This window comes from Borostomias antarcticus, assembly GCF_949987555.1.
Source record: "Borostomias antarcticus genome assembly, chromosome: 2".
NCBI classification, from domain to species: domain Eukaryota; kingdom Metazoa; phylum Chordata; class Actinopteri; order Stomiiformes; family Stomiidae; genus Borostomias; species Borostomias antarcticus.
Genome location: NC_140235.1, coordinates 36,560,730 through 36,583,900, shown reverse-complemented (window position 1 = coordinate 36,583,900; position 23,171 = coordinate 36,560,730). Strand labels below are relative to the sequence as shown.

The window sequence follows — 23,171 nt, the reverse complement described above, 5'->3', positions numbered from 1 at the left end:
GATAACTGACATTAGGATGAATATCACCCAGGCAAACTCCCAAGCCCCCTCCTAGATCCTCGCAGGAGTGAAGAGCTGGTCGGTGGCTCCACGACCAGGACGGAATCCGCATTGTTCCTCTTCAATCTGAGGTTCGACTATCGGCCGGACCCTACTTTCCAGCACCTTAGTATACTTTCCCTGGGAGGCTGAGTAATGTGATGCCTCTGTAGTTGGCACACACCCTCTGGTCCCCTTTTTTGAATATTGGGACCACTACCTTAGTCTCCCACTCCTTTGGCACTGCCCCGGACTTCCCAGCGTTTTTAGCATTTCTGGGCGGATCTCATCAGTCCCTGGGGCTTTACCACTGTGGAGTTGTTTGACTACCTCAGTGACCTCCTCCAGGGAAATTGACGATGACCCCCCACCTGGTCTGTCCAGAGGCTTCCCCCGCCATCGAACCCAACTCACCACCAGATGGTGATCAGTGGACAGCCGAAATGCATGCTGACTCTCCAGTGGAGTTAACGGCTCAGCCACTTATTGGTTAGGGCTTGTGGAGCTTCCCAACTTGGCGTGTGTGTGTTGCTTTGGGGGGAAAAAGCATACAGTGAGAAAAGGATGTATTGTACTTCCAGGTTTACATTTCTCTCATAGGCCTACAGCAGATCTCGGATGGTGCAGCCCGGTCTGCCACAATTTAATCTCCAGGCCTCGGTAATCCAGAAAGCCAGAGTCTTGGGTGATGATCTTGGCGCTGCATCTGCCTCCATATTCAGGAGAGATACAGTAAACATAACTGGTTTATCTCTCCTGTATATGGCAATGGCATATTTGCTCATCTCGGACTATAGTGACCCCTAGTGGTTATTGCCTTACCTTATAGTTCATTGTGGACATTTTTCCTCTTCAATGAGTGTAGATACTGTATGTGGCAAGGTAATTGTCTACATGAACCTGGCTGATAATGAGAATGTTCTGATAGTGAACCAGATTATTCACTAGATTTGATTGGTAGATTTGTAGTTTTTTTTATTTTTATATATATATTGGTAATAATAGAACCAGGCCCTAAACTAGGCCCCTTTAGCCTGAAAGCTAAAAGTGGGCAGTGTATCTCCATTATCTACCTCCATTTTACATTAGGCTACTTAACAATCAGTGCAAAGACTTGATTATGGGTTAAACAAAAGCAAGAATGGTCAAAATTATGTTCAAGTAAATTACATTGCATTATTACATTTATTGCAGTTTAGTTAAATCATTTACAAGGCACACGTTACAATGTAAAGGTACAGATCCTACCGTACTTACTCTTGATAAGATTAGAAAGAGAACAGATAGAGAGAGAGAGAGGTCTCTCCAAGGCCTATGAGGTGAGACCCCAAAGAAGAACAGGTGAAGAAGAAAGAAGAGAGGGAACCATGATGTACATTCATTGGCCGTGTTTCCTGATAAAGAACCTTCTTAAGGAACCCTTGTTAAGCAACCCTTTGTATGGGAGTTAAGAAGTACTTTGGAGTTACGTTACTTCTTAACTCATTCAGGAAACCCGGCCATTCTCTTTTATACTCAATCATTAACTGTCAGAATTCAAAGTCAGAGATTGTTGGAGAACGTGCTGCTTTGATCACATTGTATTGAAATGATATACTGTTACTTCCTTGTTAATCCTGATCTTGACAGAAGGGGTCATGAAGAGTGCTCGACAAATAGACATACTGTACTATGTTAAAATACTGTACTTCTCTGGAACCCAGTCCTGCCCTCCAAGTGTTTCCTTGTAAGTTGATCATTAATATCAGATGCACAGATTTCCCTAGAAAACACCCTAGTGGCAAGCAACTTCTCTCCCTCTTTCTCTCTCTCTCCCCCCTCTTCCTCTCTACACCCCTCCTCCCCAACACACACACACACACACACACACACACACACACACCTGTAGGGTCAGTGGTACTTATCAGCGGTGCAGGTCACACAGGAGAAAGGCTTCAACTACATTTTTCCTTTGGTCACCTCCTCGAGTTAGACAAAATGACACAGGATTATTTTGGGTTCTCCTTAGTTAGGAGTACAACAAACAATGCCACCGTGGCCATCAACAACGCAGCGGACATATCAGTCATTGTGGTGTACTTTGTGGTTGTCTTGGCTGTTGGATTATGGGTGAGTTGCTCAATCATTCCATTGACCATAGCTGCAAACTCTAAAACCATTCTCTTCTGTGAATAGTTAACAGTCCACTCATGATACTTTGAGTTGAGAAAAGTTTCCTTGGATTTTATTTTACATGTTGAATATGACAGGGTAACACTTACAAAATCACTAAAGAAGTTGGGCAGCGGGCCTTTCAATTCAAAGCCCCATCTGACTGAATAGCTTGCTTGACTCGCTCCAATCCCTCTCCTCACTGTCCATTTTTATAACATCACTATTTGCTCATTTGAAAACAACTTGTTCTTGTTTCTGATTGTGTTTCATTCTTTATGAAGGGTTTGTGGGTTGCTGGTGGATTGGGGATTGTGAGTGTGTAGGTGCCGTACTTGTATGCATTTCTGTAATTTTCTTTGAATTGTTGTACTGCAGTTATATTTGTGTTTCAATGACTCCCCTTGAAACAAGATGATTCAATCAATTCAACTGAACAACTTCATAATAACGATCAGCTAGCTATAAGACTATTAATAAGCTATTAGTAGATAATGAACTAATGAACAAAACTTTGTATACATTTGTAAATTATTATTATTAAATAATTTTATAACTACATTTCTATACAGTAACATCTACAAGATCCAAGATTCCAGATGTGTTTTATTAGCCATGTATATGGTTCACACATACTAGGAATTTGACCAAGGTAATGGCATACGCTGATGCAGATCACATACTGTACAGTAGGTGCAAATATGCAGTGCAAATAAAATGCAGTGCAATATATAAAATACTGTTTACTAATAAAAAGGGAGGCACAAATTCAATTTACGTAATATATATACATAATGGAGTGTGGTGAGTGAATATACAGTGTGTGCGGAGTGTAGTGATAGATGAACAATGTTTTATGTAGGCCTACAGTGTGTGCAATGTGTGTGCTGTTGAGGTATAATTCATTTTATAATTTTTTTTAATGCATTCTGAACATTGTACTTGATTTCTTCATGATTAAATAATGTTATTTAATGTGTAGATACACATTTGTGAAATATATTAGGAAAAGATTCTATTAACAATGAAATACCTATTATTAAAACATTTCTATATTTTACGATTAGTAGCCCTACATACAGTAATTTGTAAATGTACTAGTTTAACATTCATAAATCATCTGTAGATCATTTTTTCCACATGATCAATCTTATTGGTGAACTAGAAATGGTGCTCAGAGAGCACAGACCTCCACCCCTGGATGCATTTCGTGGCTCTGTGCACGCCAATATTGAATGGGTTATAAATGTGTCCATCCTACACCCCTCCACCGAGTTTCATGAAAAGCAGTCTGGTAGTTTTTGTGTAATCCTAGTCCAAAAAGTGAATGGCGGAGAATAGCCTTCCAGGCCGTGATTGGGCAGCTTGTGGACCCGCCCCATGATTCAGATCCACCCCAGAGTTTAATAGTTTGTTAGTTGACCCATGCTACACCCCTCCTCCGAGTTTCATGAAAATCAGTCTGGTACTGTAGTTTTAGCATAATGGCCGGCCGTGTTTGAGCGGCTCGTGGACCCCACCTGTGATTCGGATCCACTCCAAAATATAATGGTTTTAATTTGGGCCATGCTACAACCTTCCACCGAGTTTCATGATAATGGGTCTATTAGTTTTTGCGTAATTCTGCTAAGAGACAAAAAAACAAACACTCCACCTAAAGCATTACCTCTCGCCCTGCGCTGTCGCTGGGGCGGAGGTAAAAATCACTGGAGGTGAATAGTTGTCTGTATTTGTCCAAACAGTCCAAACAAAAAGGACATTTAAAACAAAATGCAGGAAAATTAAAATACAGGAATAAAAGTTACAGTGCAGTGTATGAATGAATAATTATTTGATTTAATGAAAAACAGCGGCAAAAAGAAAAGTCTTTAGTCACACAGAAAGTGTCCGTGGTACCACAGTAACATGAGCTTCTATGATGGTGTTGAAATGTGCCCGTTCCCATTGCAGGCCATGCTCAGCACCAACCGGTCAACGGTGGGCGGGTTCTTCCTGGCGGGGAGGAGCATGGTGTGGTGGCCGGTGGGTAAAGGAGTTCTCATAACCAGTCTGACTCTGTTACAATGGATCAGTGTTCTGGATGATAAGATTAACAAAGTATATCAGTATGTTACATTAGAAGTCTTCCGTTTTATTACCCTTCCCTAATATTTAGTGATGTCCTCCATCGATTTACTTTCTGCTCTCAAGATGCTCTCAGTCACATATGCTCAGATAACACCATGATTTATGATGATGCTGGAGGCTTATACATGAGAGGAACACACGCCATTATCTGCATCATATGACTCAGCTACTGGCTTTTACCCAACACTGACTTAAGTGTTTATTATAGTACCATAAAACTATACACACTTGTACTACAATATCTTACTGAAATGCAGTTAAATTCCACGGAAACCTGTGACAATTATCTGACCATTTCTTCTATGTAATTCATCTGGTAACATAACTGGTTGCATAGCAGCTGAATTCAATTAGCAGCTCAATTCCTCCTTAGTGTAAATAATAAATTGACATGTGCCTGTAGTATAAATGTACAGTATGATTCAAATGTTCCCCTATGCCTGCCCAGATTGGAGCCTCTCTCTTTGCCAGCAACATCGGAAGTGGGCATTTCGTGGGCATCGCAGGAACGGCGGCAGCATCCGGCATCGCCATCGGCGGGTTTGAGTGGAATGTGAGTAGCGTCGACTGATGACCTTTGACATTGGCCATGATATTATCACTTATCTCTGTTCCAAGTCTGGGACATCTGTAGATTACAGTGTTGACACGACCCTGTACTCTAGAATCAACCAATAACATTCAATGAAAACGGAGGAAAGAAGTTTCAACTGCGATATATCCAGGAAAGAAGTGACACTATAATGTGAATCTATCATCTGTTGCTGATTGGAGCTGATCTTTGTGTGTTTCAGGCCTTGGTGGTGGTGATCATCCTGGGATGGATCTTCGTGCCCATCTACATCAAAGCAGGGGTGAGGACGAGGACACCTAGCTTTATGGCTTGATGGTTTCGTCCATGTGAAATGGCAGACCTGCTTTATCTGACTAGTGTCTGCATGACTACTGTTTTCTTGCTCTACAGTGTGGTAATGCATGGGTTCCCAAACTCCATCAATGTGGGCCTCCCCTCTGAAAACAGTGACACACCCGCGCCCCCCCCAACCCCCCAAATTTGTCCATTTTGCAAGGCAGCGTTAGCTAGCCCATAATGTTACACAGCTTAGTTAGCTCGGTGGCACCTGTTGCTAGTTAACGTTATGACGTTTTCACACAATACATTCATGCCTGCGGGGGGAGACTCTCTGCACTATCCACAAATTTGGTATACATCTCTCCCATTATTTATTTCGATCTTCTGACCTTTAAAATCATGTTTCATTCATAAAAACCAGACATTTTAAAAATAAAAAACGTTTTTCCTTTTTTTTCCTAACCATCCCTCCGCGCCTCCCCTGAATTTCTTTGGGGCCCCCCAGGGGAGGCCCGCCTCACAGATTGGGAATGTCTGTGCTAATGCAATCTGTGTGTTTTTAGGTGGTGACCATGCCAGAGTACCTGAAGAAAAGGTTCGGAGGACAGCGCATCTGTGTCTACCTCTCCGTGCTCTCGCTCTTCCTCTATGCGTTCACCAAGATCTCAGTGAGTTCCTCTGGGTTCTAGTTCCTCTAATGTGTTCACCAAGATCTGAGTTCCTCTGGGTTCTACAGTAGTTCCTCTAATGTGTTCACCAAGGTCTGTGTTCCTTTGGGTTCTACAGTAGTTCCTCTAATGTGTTCACCAAGGTCTGAGTTCCTCTGGGTTCTACAGTAAGCTCTAATGTGTTCACCAAGGTCTTAGTTCCTCTGGGTTCTACAGTAGTTCCTCTAATGTGTTCACCAAGGTTCCTCTGGGTACTAGTCACTTCAAACCTCCTCTGTTTATAGATGCGGTACTGCACATCTTCTCATTCAAGACCATAACGGATGTGGAGCTTTTAGAAGACACTTGAAATCCTCTGTCTCTCTGTCTACTTTTCTGTTTTCTCTCTCTCTCTCTCTCTCTCTCTCTCTCTCTCTCTCTCTCTCTCTCTTTCTCTCTCTCTCTCTCTCTCTCTCTCTCTTCCTGTCTCTGTCTGTCTGTCTCTCACTCTCTCTGCCCCCCCCCCCTCCCTCCCTCTCTCTCTCTTTCTCTCTCAGGCAGACATGTTCTCCGGCGCCATCTTTATCAACCTGGCTCTGGGTCTGGATATCTACGTGGCTGTTGTAATACTCCTGGTGATCACGGCACTGTACACAGTCACAGGTCCATGTTCCTCTCAGACTATCAACACAGTCACAGCTGCATGCTCCTCTCACACTATCAACACTGTGGAATCACTGCCTTTCACTAAGAGGAATCACAGATTCACCTTGTTTCCTGTAAACGAGTATGGCTGCGTTTCCCGATAAAGAACCTTCTTAAGGAACCCTTCTTAAGCAACCCTTTGTATGGGAGTTAAGAGTTACTAAGGTACTTTGGAGTTAAGTGCTTCTTAACTCGTTCGGGAAACCCGGCCTATGGCGGTTTATCTATACTGTATAGGCATGGCACCATGAGGCTAAAGTCCGTCCTGTATGACGGCTAGAGGAGTTGAGGCTGGCGAAACACTCACTCCCCCAGAGTCTGTTTATCTGCTGAGCACTGTGGGTAATTACCCATACACTCTGATAAGCCTAGGCTGACTACCTGTTGTTCTCTCTAATGATGCATCCATACCTGAACTTTAGTTTAATGGGAGGGTGATAGCTTTATAACATGATAATGTTTGCCTAGGGTGATGTTCATTGAAGCACGCACAATAAACCTAATTTGACTATCTACAGTGCACATCTATGATGTGGTTGTGATCTCAAAGAGAATGTGTTGTAATGAGGTATGAGGTCGAATGAGGTAACTACTAGCATGAGCTAGAATACAGAATAATTGATTTAAAGCTAGTGCGCACGCACGCACTCACACACACTTTACTGTAAATTGAGAACCAAACTACATCTCTAGTAGGTTGAATGTATAAGATTGTATTGATATGAAATGGCTTACAGTACAGTACATTGTACAGTACAATATGTTGTAACTCTGTATCTCAGGCGGATTGGCTGCAGTGATCTACACAGACACCTTGCAGACCATCATCATGGTTGTGGGATCGTTCATCCTCATGGGCTTTGGTAAGATCTCTCCTTCTATAGCCATGTTTCCATCCACTTGTCAATCGAATTATGTGAGGATCGCTAAAAATATGAATGCGAATAAAGCCGGTGAACGTGCGTTTCCATCTAGAGCTTTAAATCGGATAAAGCATTTATCACAAAAGCCTTTTATCGAACAAGAGAAAATCCGACGAGATCGACAGTACAAACTTTTTGTCGATTTTCATGACTTTTAATCGAATTTTACTGTTTCCATAAGGCATTTTTAATTCGATATAACTTAATTCGCATAAAACGTGTGGATGGAAACAGCTTATGAGTCCATCTTCCCCTGCCTCCCTCTCTGTCTCCCTCCGTCTCTCCCTCTCCCTCTCTCTCTCTCTCTCTCTCTCTCTCTCTCTCTCTCTCTCGCTCTAAACTCACCCAGCCTCAGACTTTTTGTGTGAAACCCACACTAGTGAATCGCAGTCACTGGTTCTTCTCTCTCTAACCTCCTTTCGTCTCCTCAGCCTTCAACAAGGTGGGGGGCTATGAGAACTTCCAGGATGAGTACATGACCGCTGTCCCTTCCGTCATCGGCGTCAACATCAGCGAAAGCTGCTACCAGCCTCGGTCAGATTCCTTCCACCTCTTCCGAGACGCCGTCACCGGAGACCTGCCCTGGCCGGGCCTGGTGTTTGGACTCACGGTCCAGGCCACCTGGTACTGGTGCACTGACCAGGTACCGTACTGCTGCTCAGGAGATCGACACACGCATGCGAGCGTACACACATACTATATGTACATACATGAAAGCACATATATAAATACTGCATATGCGTCTACTCATACACACACACACAGACATACACACACACACACACACATATACACACATACACAAACAAACGCACACACACACATACACACACAAACATACACACACAAACACACATGCACACACACACAAACACACACAAACACACACATACACACACACACACACACACACACACACACACACACACACACACACACACACACACAAGTCTACGTTTACTAAGACCTGTCTTGCCAAACCACTACAGTATCAGCTTGTTCTAACTTGAGCCAGAACCATAAGCAGAGCGGCATGCTTTTAGTTAGACCCTAATTAGTTCCAACAGACGTGGATAAGATAAACCAGCCTCAAAGAGGTGATTCTCAAGAAAGAACAGGATGTTAATTCACCACACACACACACACACACACACACACACACACACGCACACACACACACACACACACACACACACACACACACACACACACACACACACACGCACACACACACACACACACAGACATGCTTGTGTGTTTGATTAGTAAATTGTAAATGCTTATCTGTTGCTCTAATTCATATTTAGCTTGACCTACTTGGCTCACATGGGTTCTCGATCACTAAGTGATTTGGGTCACGCTTGAGAGGGAGAACATTTCCTTTGATTAATATTTCATCTGTCAAAGCGGCATACTCACTTTCAAGTGCAGTGGTGGTACATAAGCACAGAAAGGAGGACAGGGTGCAGAAAGGATGCGAGAAGATATGTCTTCTGTCTTGCATCTTTCTCCAAAGCCGCTTCTCTCCTCTCTGCTCTTGATATTTAATATGAGTGCTTGACGTTCAACCAGCAAAGTGCCGCGCATGAATGAAAGTACCAGCCTCTTGGGTTTGAAGCGTTCTTCGCATTGAAACGCTCTCCTCAATAATATGCATACCCGCCCATCCTGGTCTTACCCTGGTCTCACCCTGGTCTCACTCTGGTCTCACCCTGGTCTCACCCTGGTCTCACTCTGGTCTCACCCTGGTCTCACTTTGGTCTTATCCTGGTCTCACCCTGGTCTCACCCTGGTCTCACCCTGGTCTCAATTTGGTCTCATCCTGGTCTCACTCTGGTCTCACCCTGGTCTCATTCTGGTATCACTTTGGTCTCATCCTGGTCTCACCCTGGTCTCACTCTGGTCTCACTTTGGTCTCATCCTGGTCTCACCCTGGTCTCACCCTGGTCTCACCCTGGTCTCACCCTGGTCTCACTCTGGTCTCATCCTGGTCGCATCCTGGTCTCACCCTGGTCTCCTCCTGGTCTCACCCTGCTCTCACTGAGGGCTTTAAACCTCTCCGTCCTGCCTTGCATCTCGTAGGTGATTGTCCAGCGCTGTCTCGCCGCCAAGAACCTGTCCCACGTGAAGGCCGGCTGCATCCTGTGTGGTTACCTGAAGCTGCTGCCCATGTTCCTCATGGTCTTCCCTGGTATGATCAGCAGGATCCTCTACCCCGGTGAGTCTGACCCCTCCCCCCTCCCCCCGCCCCGAGTCCTAGAAACCCAGACTTTAGCTCGGCAGGCTAACGTGCTGTCCATACACTAGAAGACTTTGATACAACTTCTAAAAGATTTTAGACTGTCATCTGACACCCTCTTACATCTAAAGACTTTTAAAATAGTTTTAAGTCACAGACTAGGATTCTGCATATCGCCTATTGGTTGTTGATAATGGTCACGTCATTGAACCACACAATTTGGATAAGACAATTTGCAAAGACTTGCGAGTATATCAAACATGTTTGATATTGTCATAAGGCCAAGACGTGACAAAGACCGGTCAGAATTGAGTTTTAAGACCACCTTATAACGACTGTTATCACGGGAGCGCGCAGCAACTCCAGCAAGACTCTCAAGATCTTATTCAGACTTTGGAATTTTGTCTGAGACTTTGAAATCGGGGGGAAAGTCGGTAGGTGTAAGGCCGGTGATCCTAAGTAGCCTACCGCCAGGCAGCTGAGGAGGTATGTTATGATGTACTCGTCTTTGCCCTCGTGTTTCAGACGAGGTGGCGTGCGTCGACCCAGATGAGTGTCAGAGGATCTGCGGGGCTAGCGTGGGCTGTACCAACATCGCCTATCCTAAACTGGTGGTGGACCTCATGCCGAACGGTGAGCGACTCCATATTGTACGTGAGGACATCTTTTAATGTAGTTACCATATCAGCAGTATGGATATCGAGATATTACTCCACACTTCGTTCTGCGCTGTTCCAGCACTGGAGAAGGGTCTGGCTGCACCCAATTATCAGTCTGAGATAGGGGAAAAAACACTGTTTCTTTAAACCAATCACATCCGTCTTTGGCGGCGCTGACCTTGTTTTTTGTTTTTTTCAACGGTGCCCTTAGCAATAGTGTTGGGGGATTGAATCTGATTGCCAATGAGAGGCTTATCTCAAAAACCTACAGTACAACGGTTGAGCCAGACTACCATATCAACGATCTACAGTCCTCCTTCTCTCTTACCTCCCATACCTCCTACTTCATGTATTTTACCCACCTCTCCTCTTGTCCTCTGCTCCTGTCCTCCTCTCCTCTCCTTCTGTTCTCTCCAACTCTCCTCTCCTCCTGTCTTCCCCTCCTCTCCTCCTGTCTTCCTCCTCTCCTCCTCTTCTTTCATCCTGCCTTCCTCTCCTCCTCTCCACTTCCTCTGTCCTCTCCTCATCTCCTCCTGTCCACTCCCTCTGTCCTCTCCTCCTCTCCTCTCCTCCTGTCTTCTCCTCCTCTCCTCCTGTCTTCCTCCTCTCCTCCTGTCCTCCTCTTCTTTCATCCTGCCCTCCTCTCCTCCTGTCCACTCCCTCTGTCTTTTCCTCCTCTCTTCCTCCTCTCCTCCTCTCCTCCTGCTGTCTCTGGCCTCCCAGGTCTGCGAGGTCTCATGTTGTCGGTGATGCTGGCCTCTCTGATGAGCTCACTCACCTCCATCTTCAACAGCGCCAGCACCCTGTTCACCATGGACATCTACACCAAGATACGTCGCTCCGCCTCCGAGAAGGAGCTCATGATCGCTGGCAGGTAGAACACAGCCATCAGACCGCTGTGTGTGTGTGTGTGTGTGTGTGTGTGTGTGTGTGTGTGTGTGTGTGTGTGTGTGTGCGTGTGTGTGTGTGTGTGTGTGCGCATGCGTGTGTGTGTTTGGGTGCCTATTGACCCAACCCCCCCCACCCCCTCCGGATCAATTTGATAGACTGTTAGACTACAGATAGTAAATTGCCAGATTGTGAACCTTATAATATATAGTGTCTAGTTGTGTACCTAGGACTGAAATGAGGAATTGATTAGTGCTGATATTGAAAGGACAAGCGTACGGCTATATATGGCAAAATAACTATTCTATTCTATTCTATTCCACTGTGCAAATCAATCAATCAATCAATCAAAGCTTTATTTGTATAGCGCATTTCATACCCAGAGGCAACACAATGCGCTTTACAGAGAACAAGGGAGGTGAGCATACGTCCCACCCATACATATTCCAGAGGGAAGCAAAAAAACAGTATCACCCGGGGGCCAGATAAGTGAGCTGTAAATTCTTCCCTGACCCCTCTCAACAAGGCGATCGAGCAAGCTCCTGGAGTATGTTTGTCTACTGGCTAAGAACATTTATAAAGCAATAAATTACATTAAATTACATTTTCCGAGTAAAAGAGGCTAAAAACATCATAGGAGAGACATGGCACTGGTGTATGTCTGTGTGTGCGTGAGTGTGCCTGGGCCCAGATAGAGGCAGGGGTTGGGGTAGGGAGGGGGTAGGAAAAGGATACGGACCCGGGTTAGGGTGAGGGGAAGGGGATCTGAGCCCAGGACTGGTGTATGTCAGTGTGTGTGTGAGTGTGCCTGGGTCCAGGTAGAGGCAGGGGTCAGGGGTAGGGTGGGGGTAGGAAAAGGATACGGACCCGGGTTAGGGTGAGGGGAAGGGGGGACTAGGTCCAGGCCTAAAGCCGGAAGTGGACTGGTGTATGTCTGTGTGTACGTGTACGTGTGTGTGTGTTAACTAAATGCTACGACATCCACAGCAGACACAGGGGTATCTATCAGACTCAGGGTGGTCTGCTGGTGACAGTGGGGCATCCACTGGACCTGGTTAGAAGATAGGAGGGAGAGAGAGAGGCACTAGGGAGAGGGAAGGCAGAAAAGGGTTAGTAGCACACAGAGTCATAAAAGCAACACAGATATTAAAACAGGCAACCTGGAGCAAGCTCCTGGAATATATTTGTCTAACGGCTAAGAACATTTATAGAGCAATAAATTACATTAAATTACATTTTCAGAGCAAGAAAGGCTAAGAGCATCATGGGAGAGGTATGGCAAACACTGGTGTGTGTCTGTGTGTGCGTGAGTGTGCCTGGGCCCAGATAGAGGCAGGGGTTGGGGTAGGGTGGGGGTAGGCAAAGGATACGGACCCGGGTTAGGGTGAGGGGATCCAAGCCCAGGACTGGTGTATGTCAGTGTGTGTGTGAGTGTGCCATATTTTTTTCCATGAATCAAATCATTTCAAACTGGATCACTTCTATTTTAGGAATATGGGAATGTTTTCCTTTCCTCTAATGTGTGTGTGTGTGTGTGTGTGTTTTGCGTGCGTGTGTGTGCATGGATAGAGTCTTCATATTATTTCTGATCGGGCTGAGCATTGCTTGGATCCCAGTGGTGCAGTCTGCCCAGAGCGGCCAGCTCTTCGACTACATCCAGTCCATCACTAGTTACCTGACTCCGCCAATCGCCGCCGTCTTCATGCTCGCCATCTTCTGTAAACGTGTCAACGAGACGGTAAGTTAGTAACAGTCTGAATCACCTCACCTTCAGGACAATTCCATTAGGATACAAACAAGTTCTGAAGTGATGTGTATGTTGTTTTAAGACAGATTATTCAACCCCGTATGGAGAGAATGTACCTGTATCTGTTTTTTAACTGTCGTTTTAACTCTGGCTTGGTCAAAGGTTCCTGGTAACTGCCGTTTACTGCTGTCTTCCTGTGTTTGTATGGCCTACTGTATTTACTCGTTTGAGTAGTAGGATATTGAGCGTGACTAAGGGTTATCCAATCAAGTCAAGACCAGATGCACTGAAGTATAATTAAAAAAAACAGTAAAAGTCAGGCTGGAAAGATATGTTTTCCGGTTCAACTTAAAAATGTCAATAGACTGTGATGGTTTCCGTTGATCTACTGGCAGGACCATAGACACTGAAACCTACCTTCAAACCTTCAGACTCACCATTCCCAAATCCCGCACCGTCTTTGGCTGCAACGCCTTCCGATTTGCTGCAGCATATGATTGGAACATCTTACAAAACACTCTCAAACTCACCGTCCTCACATCACTCACTGCTTTTAAACAAAATATACAACAGATCGTAGTCGACTGTTGCACCTGTTGATCTCCCATGCCCCCCTCCCTCAGTCCCTTACTCCCCCCCCACTCTGACCGCCCTACTACCCCTCCCCCCGCCCCCCTGCTCTCTCTCTGTCTCTCTCTGTCTCCCTCACTCTCGCTCTCTCTCTCTCTCACTCCCTCTCTCTCACCTATTATGATGCTATTTATACTTAACCTCTCGTATTATTATATTTTTGTATATTAATGTATTTTATTATTGTTGTTGTAAATTATGTGCACATAACATGTTTATTTTCAGCCTCCCATTCCCCCCTTCCTCAGGCTGCTTTTGTATATAAGAATTTGTTCTTAATAGCTTGCCTGGGTAAATAAAGGTTAAATAAAAAATAAAAAAAACCTCACTATAGGTCACTTCGTCCTTGCATTTGGCCCCAGTAAAAGGCCAGCTACCTGAGGCATCTGCTAGGAACATGTCAAACATAATAATCATGTGCAAGGCCAATACAAGAAGTAACTGATGATGGTGATGGTGATGGTGATGGTGATGGTGATGGTGATGATGATGATGGTGATGGTGATGATGATGATGATGATAATGATGAGTAGGGCTTCGTACCCCTCCCCCCACCCTAGGGTGCATTCTACGGGCTGATGATCGGCTTGTTTATCGGCCTGTCCCGGATGATCGCGGAGTTCGCCTACGGCACGGGCAGCTGCGTGGAGCCCAGCAAGTGTCCCACCATCATCTGCGGCGTCCACTTCCTCTACTTCTCCATCATCCTGTTCGTCATCTCCTGCGTGGTCATCCTGGCCATCTCCCTCACGACCAAGCCCATCGACGACAAACACGTGAGTCAACGTGGCTGAGTCAACACCGTCTGTTAGTGACCTGCCAGTGGTTCCTACAGCCACACCTACGCACAGTTGAACTAGATTCCCTACGCGTCACCAGCTGTGCTATCCGGAGCGAGAGCTACACTAGATTAGCTGTGCAAGGTTAATTAGTAACCTCTGTAAAGTAAGTAAGTAAGTAAGTAAGTAAGTACATTTGATTTATATAGCACCATTCACAGACAAGGGTCACAAAAGTGCTTCAAAAATCATCAATAAAAAAAAAAAAAGGTAAAAAGCACAATGACACAAAAAACAAGAACAAAGAAAAATAAAAAGACACAGAAGGCTAGACAAAGACTAATCTGAAAAGATGAGTCTTTAGCTGAGTTTTAAAAGAGTCAACATAGGCTACAGAACGTTAGCCTAGGAAACACAACGTTTATCGGACAGTCATCCATCTGTAAGAAATGCTGAGGAGTTCACTGTAGTCTATCACTCTGACCTCTGCTCCTTGGTTTGGGCCTTGGTCTTCCTCTCGCTCTGACCTCTCCTCCTTGGTCTTCCTCTCGCTCTGACCTCTCCTCCTTGGTCTTCCTCTTGCTCTGACCTCTCCTCCTTGGTCTTCCTCTCGCTCTGACCTCTCCTCCTTGATCTTCCTCTCGCTCTGACCTCTCCTCCTTGGTCTTCCTCTCGCTCTGACCTCTCCTCCTTGGTCTTCCTCTTGCTCTGACCTCTCCTCCTTGGTCTTCCTCTCGCTCTGACCTCTCCTCCTTGGTCTTCCTCTCGCTCTGACCTCTCCTCCTTGGTCTTCCTCTTGCTCTGACCTCTCCTCTTGGTCTTCCTCTCGCTCTGATCTCTCCTCCTTGGTTTGGGTCTTGGTCTTCCTCTGGGTCCCCAGCTGTACCGGCTGTGCTGGAGCCTGAGGAACCGCACGGAGGAGCGGGTGGACCTAGTGATGGACAACTGGGACGCCGACCAGGACTCGGGCTCAGTGGACGAAGAAGGTAAGAGAGGACCCCATGTGTTTACTGTACTGTCAACATATGCACAGGCCCGCGCACACACACACACACTCACACACACACTCACACACACACACACACTCACACACAGACACTCACACACACACTCACACACACACACACACACACACACACAGACACACACATACACTCACACGCACACACACAGTTCTATCACCCCTACGTTCCTCTCCTTCCAGAGCCCGCTGAGGAGCCCAGCTGCTGTAAAAAGGCTGTGATGGGTTTCTGTGGCCTGGAGAGTAAAAAAGGCCCCAAGCTGAGCGAGGAGGAAAAGGCGGAGCTCCAGAAGCAGCTGACGGACACCTCGGAGGCCCCTCTATGGAGGAACGTGGTCAACGCCAACGCCATCCTCCTCCTGTGCGTGTGCGTCTTCTTACACGGCTTCTACGGCTAAATATCTCCTTAGCACGGACCTTCACCCACCCAGGGTTGCTGCTACCGCCGTGGCCCTAAACGGTTACGTTTTATTTGAATGGGTTTGCATATGACTGATATGACGCTGTCATGACGCTAAGGGGTGTGCATCGGACTGATATGACACGTTTTTGTGTGCACGCGCGCGTGAGGCAAAACGCGTGCACGTGTGAATCATGCCCACAACAGGGCTCGGGACCGCAATCAATACGGTTGCATATGCCGACCATTATTTTTTAGACTGTGCGAATTTAGATTGAACATGGTCGCATTCATGCGAGTGCATGATGATCAAGGCTGTTTTGGTGCACGTTCGTTCTTAGATATCGTAAGATTTCTTCATGTGTCATGTAATGGTTATGATAGTGTTGTCATGACGGTGTCATGTCAGTCTTATACACACCCCTTCAATTAAAGTGTTGTGTTCTAAGTTTATTTCTGTGGCCAGCACTGCATCCAAGGCCCTCTATTGGGCACTTTGTGTAAGCCTGTAAAGGGGGGTTAAAACACACATAACTTCTCTGGTTCTATGTTGTATTTGTATTTGCAAATATTGTATTTGTAATTACATTTTTAATATTTAAAGGTGGGATAGGTAGTTTGCTTTTGGCTTTATTTGGTAAAATTTGCATAATATCCTTTCAGCTATCAGTAACAGAAGTGCTCTGAGAATAAACTTGGATCACCGCTGCCTCTGTATTTTGGATTCAAAGAATGCACCGCGCCCGAATGTATTGACCAATCAGGGTCTTTATCTCGCCACACCTACCAGTCATGTTCTGAGGGAGGGACTACATCATGATTGACAGGAGGGAGGGACGGGTTCTTTTGAAAAAGATGACCAGTCGGAGGCCTTGTTGACGTCAAACTACCTACCCCACCTTTAATCATTATGATGATGAATGTTCTGAAAAAGCCTGTGTAGACAGTCATTAGGATGTATAATGTTATATTATAAATTGTTAATGTAACCCACTAGAGTAATAAAATGTTATTTGAGCCATAATGTGATTGTCTGCTAATCCCATCACGACGGTTTAATCCGAAGAGAAGATAATTTATTGATTTTTGTTCCATATCATTGTTGCTGGTATGAGGATATCACAACCTGACAATCAGTCACATATACTGCCTCACTGTTCATACTGGTGAATTTGACCAAAGTCCTCAAGTGGTGACACATCCTCATTCCTCTGTCTTATTTGTTTTAGTAGCTACGTGTTAATGAGTGATGTCTCAAGGATTAAGTGAGCTGTTTCCTCATGCGGTTCCTCTACACATCTGCCTCATCCTACTGACCCCTGCTGGTTGCAAAGTGTACCTGGTCTAACAGAATGTAAATAAAACTTTGTATTATTTTAGAGCTCATAGCCAACTGCCATTTTTTAATACATGCCAGGCCATGTCTAATCAGGTGTTCTTCTTTTATTAATTAAACATCTCTCTCTCTCTCTCTCTCACACAGTAAATACTCTTTTTGTAATTATGAGTTTCATGCATATAATCACATGCTTCTTAACAATCACCTACTGTGGTAGTCTTCCCAGATAGCAAGCGGATCTGGGCCATATACAGGCCAGATCTGGCTCTGAATCATTACACATCCGCTTGCTATCTGGGTTATCACTTAAACAGACTATAATGCTGCACATCTGAAAGGGGTAGTGTGCTATTGTGGAAATTTAGACCCTTATGTGGTCCGTCTACCATGAGCCTGAAACATAGAGACCATCATTTCACTGACCATTCCAGTATTGAGCTTGTTGCAGTTTTTCTGCAGGCTCTCACTGGGCTATAATAGATGTCAATGGGGCACCCGTATATGCGTTGGAAAAAGCTATGATGTGCTTTTCTGAGACAGGAAGCATAGGGTGAAATCTTACTGGTCTCAATATGCTCTCCTGTGAAATGTATTGCATAATATTTGTACATGTTTGGCATGGCTTGGACATAAGCATTCCCCTGGTGCTTATTTTCACTGCTCCCGCCACGGAGGTCATGCCAAACAGTCATGTCATGCCAAACACCTAAAAATATTTGGATTGCGATACATTTCACAGGAGAGCATACTGAGACCGGTAAGATTACACCCTATGCTTTCTGCTCGGAAAAGCACATATTTATCAGTTTTTCAACGCATTTACAGGTGCCCCATTGACTTCCATTGGAGCCCAGTGAGAGCCTGCAGAAAAACGGCAGCTACTGTAGCTCAATACTGGAACCATCAGTGAAATTATGGTCTCAGTTTCAGGTTCATGGTAGACAGACCACAAATAGGACTAAATGTCCAAAATAGCACACTAACCATTAAAGCTATCGAATCGCTAGCTTTTCCGTGGTGTATCTGGTTAAAGCAGTGTTTAAGTAAGGTTGTCATGTGCATTGGCAAGTCAGAAGACCTGAGATTGAACGCAGTGTAGGCGAGAGGGTGGAAGCGATACTGACGAGCGGCGCAGTGAACCCCTGTGACAGTGGTTCCGTGACTGGATACACGGTTAGGCTCAGCTCGACCAGCTGGGGTCGCTGTGGTGTGTGTTTAGGGTGTGTGAGTGTAACCGAGTTCTCCATAAATACCACATGTGCCGTCGAATGTCGAATAACTAGTTTGCGTCGCTGGCTTAAGTAGTGTAGTGGAATGTAAAGTAGTGTAGTGTAATGTAGGTTGTGCGTTGGCAAGTGAGAGGAGAGCTCGAGCCCAGCATGGGCAAGTGAGGATGGAAGCTTAACTGACGAGTGGCTCGTGAACCCTGTGACAGATGCACCTATATTTCCCCGCCAACACCATCTCTGCAATGCCATCTGTCAGCTCGAAGGGCCCACTGGGAGGGTTTGGTGAGAATTTGCATTAACCTGGCCTATTAGCCTATGTCTACGTAATAGGCCTAGTCATTGGTAATTATAATAATCATAGCCGTCGTTTTGCTTTACAGCTCACGATTAACCAGTTGTGAAACTGGGAGGATATCACATTTCAGGAAGGCTTTGGATTTAATATGCTACGGACAGCTATAGGCCTAACAAAAATATCAACAACGGTAATTGTTGGTAATAATAATCGCATTCCCAGAAACAGACCGCCGGACCACTCATAGATCACATTTTCCCTCGATTTAAACCTGCCGTTATCAATTTACCATTTGCTCAGCACAGCAGGCAGGAGTGAATTCCCTCTATAAAACGGCAGTGCAATTCTCCATTGGGAGATGGCTCACGTTGTGCGTCTAGCCGTCTGTCCATGCATGCGTGCATGTTTGAGTATTTCACCGCAATGATCTCCTCCTCACATCAATTGGATATCTGCAGACATCCTTGCGAACATTCCATACAAATCTCTGCCTGTCTCTCTCTGGGCCTGGCGCGCGGAGATATTCCACCACACAGAAACAGCAGGTTCTCTGATCTATCGCTGCAACCATAGCCTACGACCGTGTGCAAAGAGCGGGACATACTGTAGAAACACGGACGTTATTTTGTCTCTCAGAGCTGAGGATTATTAATACTGTACGCAGGCCTGCAGATAGAGAACTGAATTTAATCCTTGTTATGCAATACGAAGTCTGCAATGGTTGGGCTATGGTGGATGTCTGTTAAGGACACTTCATTTAAGGGTCTGGTAGTGTGCGTGCGTGCGTGCGTGTGTGTGTGTTGGTCCATATGCAGAATATGATTCATACATAATGTCTTTTGTGAATCATTTGTTTTGCGTGGAGGCTGTGTGAATGACTTTGTGCAGTGGATTCATGCCTGCAAAAAAAAATGCATGCATGTTTTTCAATTTCTGCTGTGTTGCAAGTAGCCTAATGTTGTACCAGCTTCCTGTATTTAATCTCCTGCCTGACGTACCCAGGATGTGTGTGTGCGCGCGTGTGTGTTTGTGTGATTCATATTATACATGATTTATGGAGTGTGATTCAGTGCTCTCTGTACACAGCCTTCATCTTGTATCTGTGTTTGTCAGAGGAGAGGGGGTTTTGGCTTTCCAAGGTCCTCATTGGCTGAAATCTTTTCACTGGCAACTAGAAAAACGTGATCCAGCCTGCAGAGGCACTGCAGCTGAGACTGCAGAGAGAGAGAGAGAGAGAGAGAGAGAGAGGGAGGGAGAGAGAGAGAGAGAGAGGGAGGGGTGGGGGGATGGAGGTGGAGGAGAAAGACCGTGCAATCGCAACTGAGAGAGAGACCGAGACAGAGTGAGCTGCACACATTCGTGCAGAGACAGCGAAGGAAAGCGAGAGTGCGCGCGTATGCGCGTGAGCCCGCGCGTGCGAGCGTGTGCGTGTGTGTGTGTGTGTGCTGTACGCGTGTGTGACCGGAGCTGAGACAGCGGAGGAGGAGAAGGAGCAGCAGCTCGTGAACGGCAGCAGGGGAAGAACGGGAGACGGAGGACGGCGCTGAAGGAGAGATAGCAGAGGAGGAGAATAGAGCGGACCAGGACCGGACCAGGACTGAAGCCCGGAGGAGAGGAGGAGGAAGAGAGAGAGAGAGAGAGAGCGCAACGCAGGAGCTCAGGTCATTACACAACCCAACCTGAAGCGACTGGCTGACGGACGAAGAGTGAGAGAGAGAGAGAGAGGAAGAGAGAGAAAGAGAGAGAGAGAGGCAGGAGGGATGGAGAGAGATGTGCTAGCGACAGCCGCGCCTCCACGCCACGGCGGCCAGTGAGAGCGGGCGGGAGCCTGAAGGACGAAGCGAGGAGGAGAAGAGGAGAAACGGAGGGCTCGCCGCCGCCGAGGGAGTGACGCATCCGCCCGCCGGCGACAGCCTCTATCTTACCCTGCCTCCATCTTCCCTCCCCTAAACCCTCGGCTCCCATTCACGCTGTCTGTAGCGCCAAACACAGGAACGGACACCTTCCTCCCTCCTCCTCCTCCTCCTCCCCTCTGGAACGGTGAAACATCCTTTGGCCTTGTTCTCGGGGGCCATGTTTTCAGGCTGGGAGCCACAGCGCAGCTCTGCTCGTTAACAAGGACGCCTCTCGCATCACAAACACAGCAGGGGCTTCCTCCATCACACGAATCTGCACAACAACAACAACAACAACACGGTCACCTGGCTGAGGACTCGTTGCTCGTTGGACTGCGTTGGGACAGGGACGAAGGTGAGATAGAGAGCGTGATGCGCATCAACGTGTGTGTGTGTGTGTGTGGACGTTGTCTGGACGTACCCTGTGTGGTCTTGGGGTCTTTGTGCGCGTGGCTTAACTTGTGTTTGCAGATCTTTTTATCCAGCAGTGTTGTTTATGCGAACGTGTCTTTTCTCAGGGTGTGTGTGTGTGTGTGTGTGTGTGTGTGTGTATATGTGTGTGTGCGCGCGTGTGAGTAGCTCTGCCTTTGTTGCATTTCAGGTTGTGGTTGCAAAGGTCCTTGCATCACAAACAAGTATTCTGAAGACACACACACACACACACACACACACACACACACTGCTATGAATAGATTCCATCAGCGTGTTGATCGCTGTGTTAAGCCTTAATCTTAAAGATATCTTGAGGGCGCCACATCTCCGGTGGTTATGACAGGTGACACATCAGAGACAGACAGGCAGACAGAGAGGGCAAAGACAGGTAGGGAGGGAGGGAGGGAGGGGTAGGGGGGCGGGGCGGGGGGGTGAGGCAGGAACTGCCTGTTCTGTAGCTGTCAGCAACACCGAGGGATCTCCATATTGACCAGGCATCGGCGTTGCTGCAGTCGGAGCGCTGGGTACGCCATGTTGCGATTGCATAACTGCTGCTGCTGGCGCACCCCTCCCTCACGCACGCTAAGCCCGCTCGCCGACGGAGCCAAGCTACCTCAACACACACACACACACACACACTCAAAAGCACACAAAGACACGCACACTCACACATTAACACCGACCTCCATCTTCCAGTCCCCAGCTCTCTGCCACCCCGTCATTCTCCTCGTTCTCATCCGTACGCGCGGCGGCGCGCGCTCACACACGCCGCAACGGCGTCCGGGCCGAGACAGAGCCTCCGCAAAAAAAAAACATCAACTCAATCAATCGAGGCCACCGATAAATATCGACCGGCCGGCAGGCGTTCAACGCGTCCCTCATCAATCCTCTGGGAAGCTGCGTGTGTGTCGGGGGGGGGGGGGGGGGGCGTGCTCAGCGCTGCTATGGTTCTGCCGGTGCGGACCGCTGTGACCCGGAACAAAGAGCCCGGATCGGATAGGAAAATGGCCGACGTCTGCCGCGAACGACCGGAGCGCGTGAATTATTCAAAACGGCTCGCCGCTCCCCTTCGCGGCGCGCTCTCTAACGCACGCCGTGATAGTAATCGCTGTCATCCAGAACGGTGTGAAGAAATAGGGAAATGTTGCTTCGGGTTCGAAAGCGCCGTGGATAACTGAGCGGCGCCCTCACTGCTGAGAGAACGCGCCCACGTTATGGATTCAGTGTAAACACAACAGTAACCGGGCGGATCACAACATCATCAGCATACAAGCACAGCACAGAACGGAGATTTAAACACGGGCGACGTTTACATTCTACAGTAAGCGTGCACTTTAATCAACATTGCCTGATTGATTTGCTTGTTTTTTATCCTTCGGAGCTCAGAGGCCGCCGCTGAAAAGCTCCGGTGAATCCGCCGACACGGAGCTATGGCGTGCGTGGTCAGCTCTAAGGTCATGACATTTATATGCAAACACAATGATACATCACAACCCCCGCGGTCCGAGGTTCGGCTGCAGACGGTGAGACGCGGGCGTGTGTGCGTTCCCTGCATTCTGCTGCTGAGGGGAGTATAGGGGCCCCCGGGGGCCGATCTGACCGGTCCAGTTCTGGTCATCATCCTGATCATCCGCTGGAGGAGGTGAAGATGGAGGGACAGATAGACAGAGTGGGAGTGGGAGGGAGAGAGAGATAGAGACAGAGAGAGCAGACAGACAGACTGGACTGGTGTCTCTGAGTCTGTCAGAACATGGTGCCCTGCTTGGCTCTCCGCTCTGCACAGGTGGAATGCTTCCAAGAGGGAGGAAGAGGGAGAGGACTGGACAGAGCAGTGTGTGTGTGTGTGTGTGCGTGCGTGCATGTGTGTGTGTGTGTGCGTGCGTGTGCGTTTGTGTGTGTGTGTGCATGTGTGTGTGTGTGTGTGTGTGTGTAAGAGAGTGTGTGTTGGAGGTTGGGCAGGGGAGTGAAAGGAATGTTCTGGTGGTGGTTTTGGGTCATGTGTTTTTTCTGTGCGTGCTTTTCTACTTATGAATTAGACAACAGTAAATTAGTGAAAGATGACGGTCGTGATGTACAGGAACACAAGCATGCCTTGTGTATGGATTACTATGTATGTATGCCTGTAGGCTACTGTATGTAGGCCTACTTATGTATTTGTGTTCGTATGTGGGGT

At 46.8% G+C, this 23,171-nt stretch overlaps 1 protein-coding gene across 1 annotated transcript; it reads left to right on the top strand.

Moving 5' to 3' along the window:
* Positions 1-5,111: 5,111 nt before the first annotated feature.
* Positions 5,112-15,806, top strand: slc5a1 (solute carrier family 5 member 1; the record flags this gene model as incomplete). Its single annotated transcript, XM_084451975.1, has 12 exons — positions 5,112-5,171; positions 5,734-5,838; positions 6,375-6,480; positions 7,305-7,385; positions 7,877-8,088; positions 9,528-9,663; positions 10,210-10,317; positions 11,067-11,217; positions 12,801-12,969; positions 14,169-14,384; positions 15,268-15,373; positions 15,592-15,806. The coding sequence occupies exons 2-12, from the start codon at positions 5,743-5,745 to the stop codon at positions 15,804-15,806; spliced, it is 1,596 nt and encodes a 531-aa protein (XP_084308101.1). The 5' UTR covers positions 5,112-5,171; positions 5,734-5,742.
* Between the last annotated feature and the right edge of the window lie 7,365 nt (positions 15,807-23,171).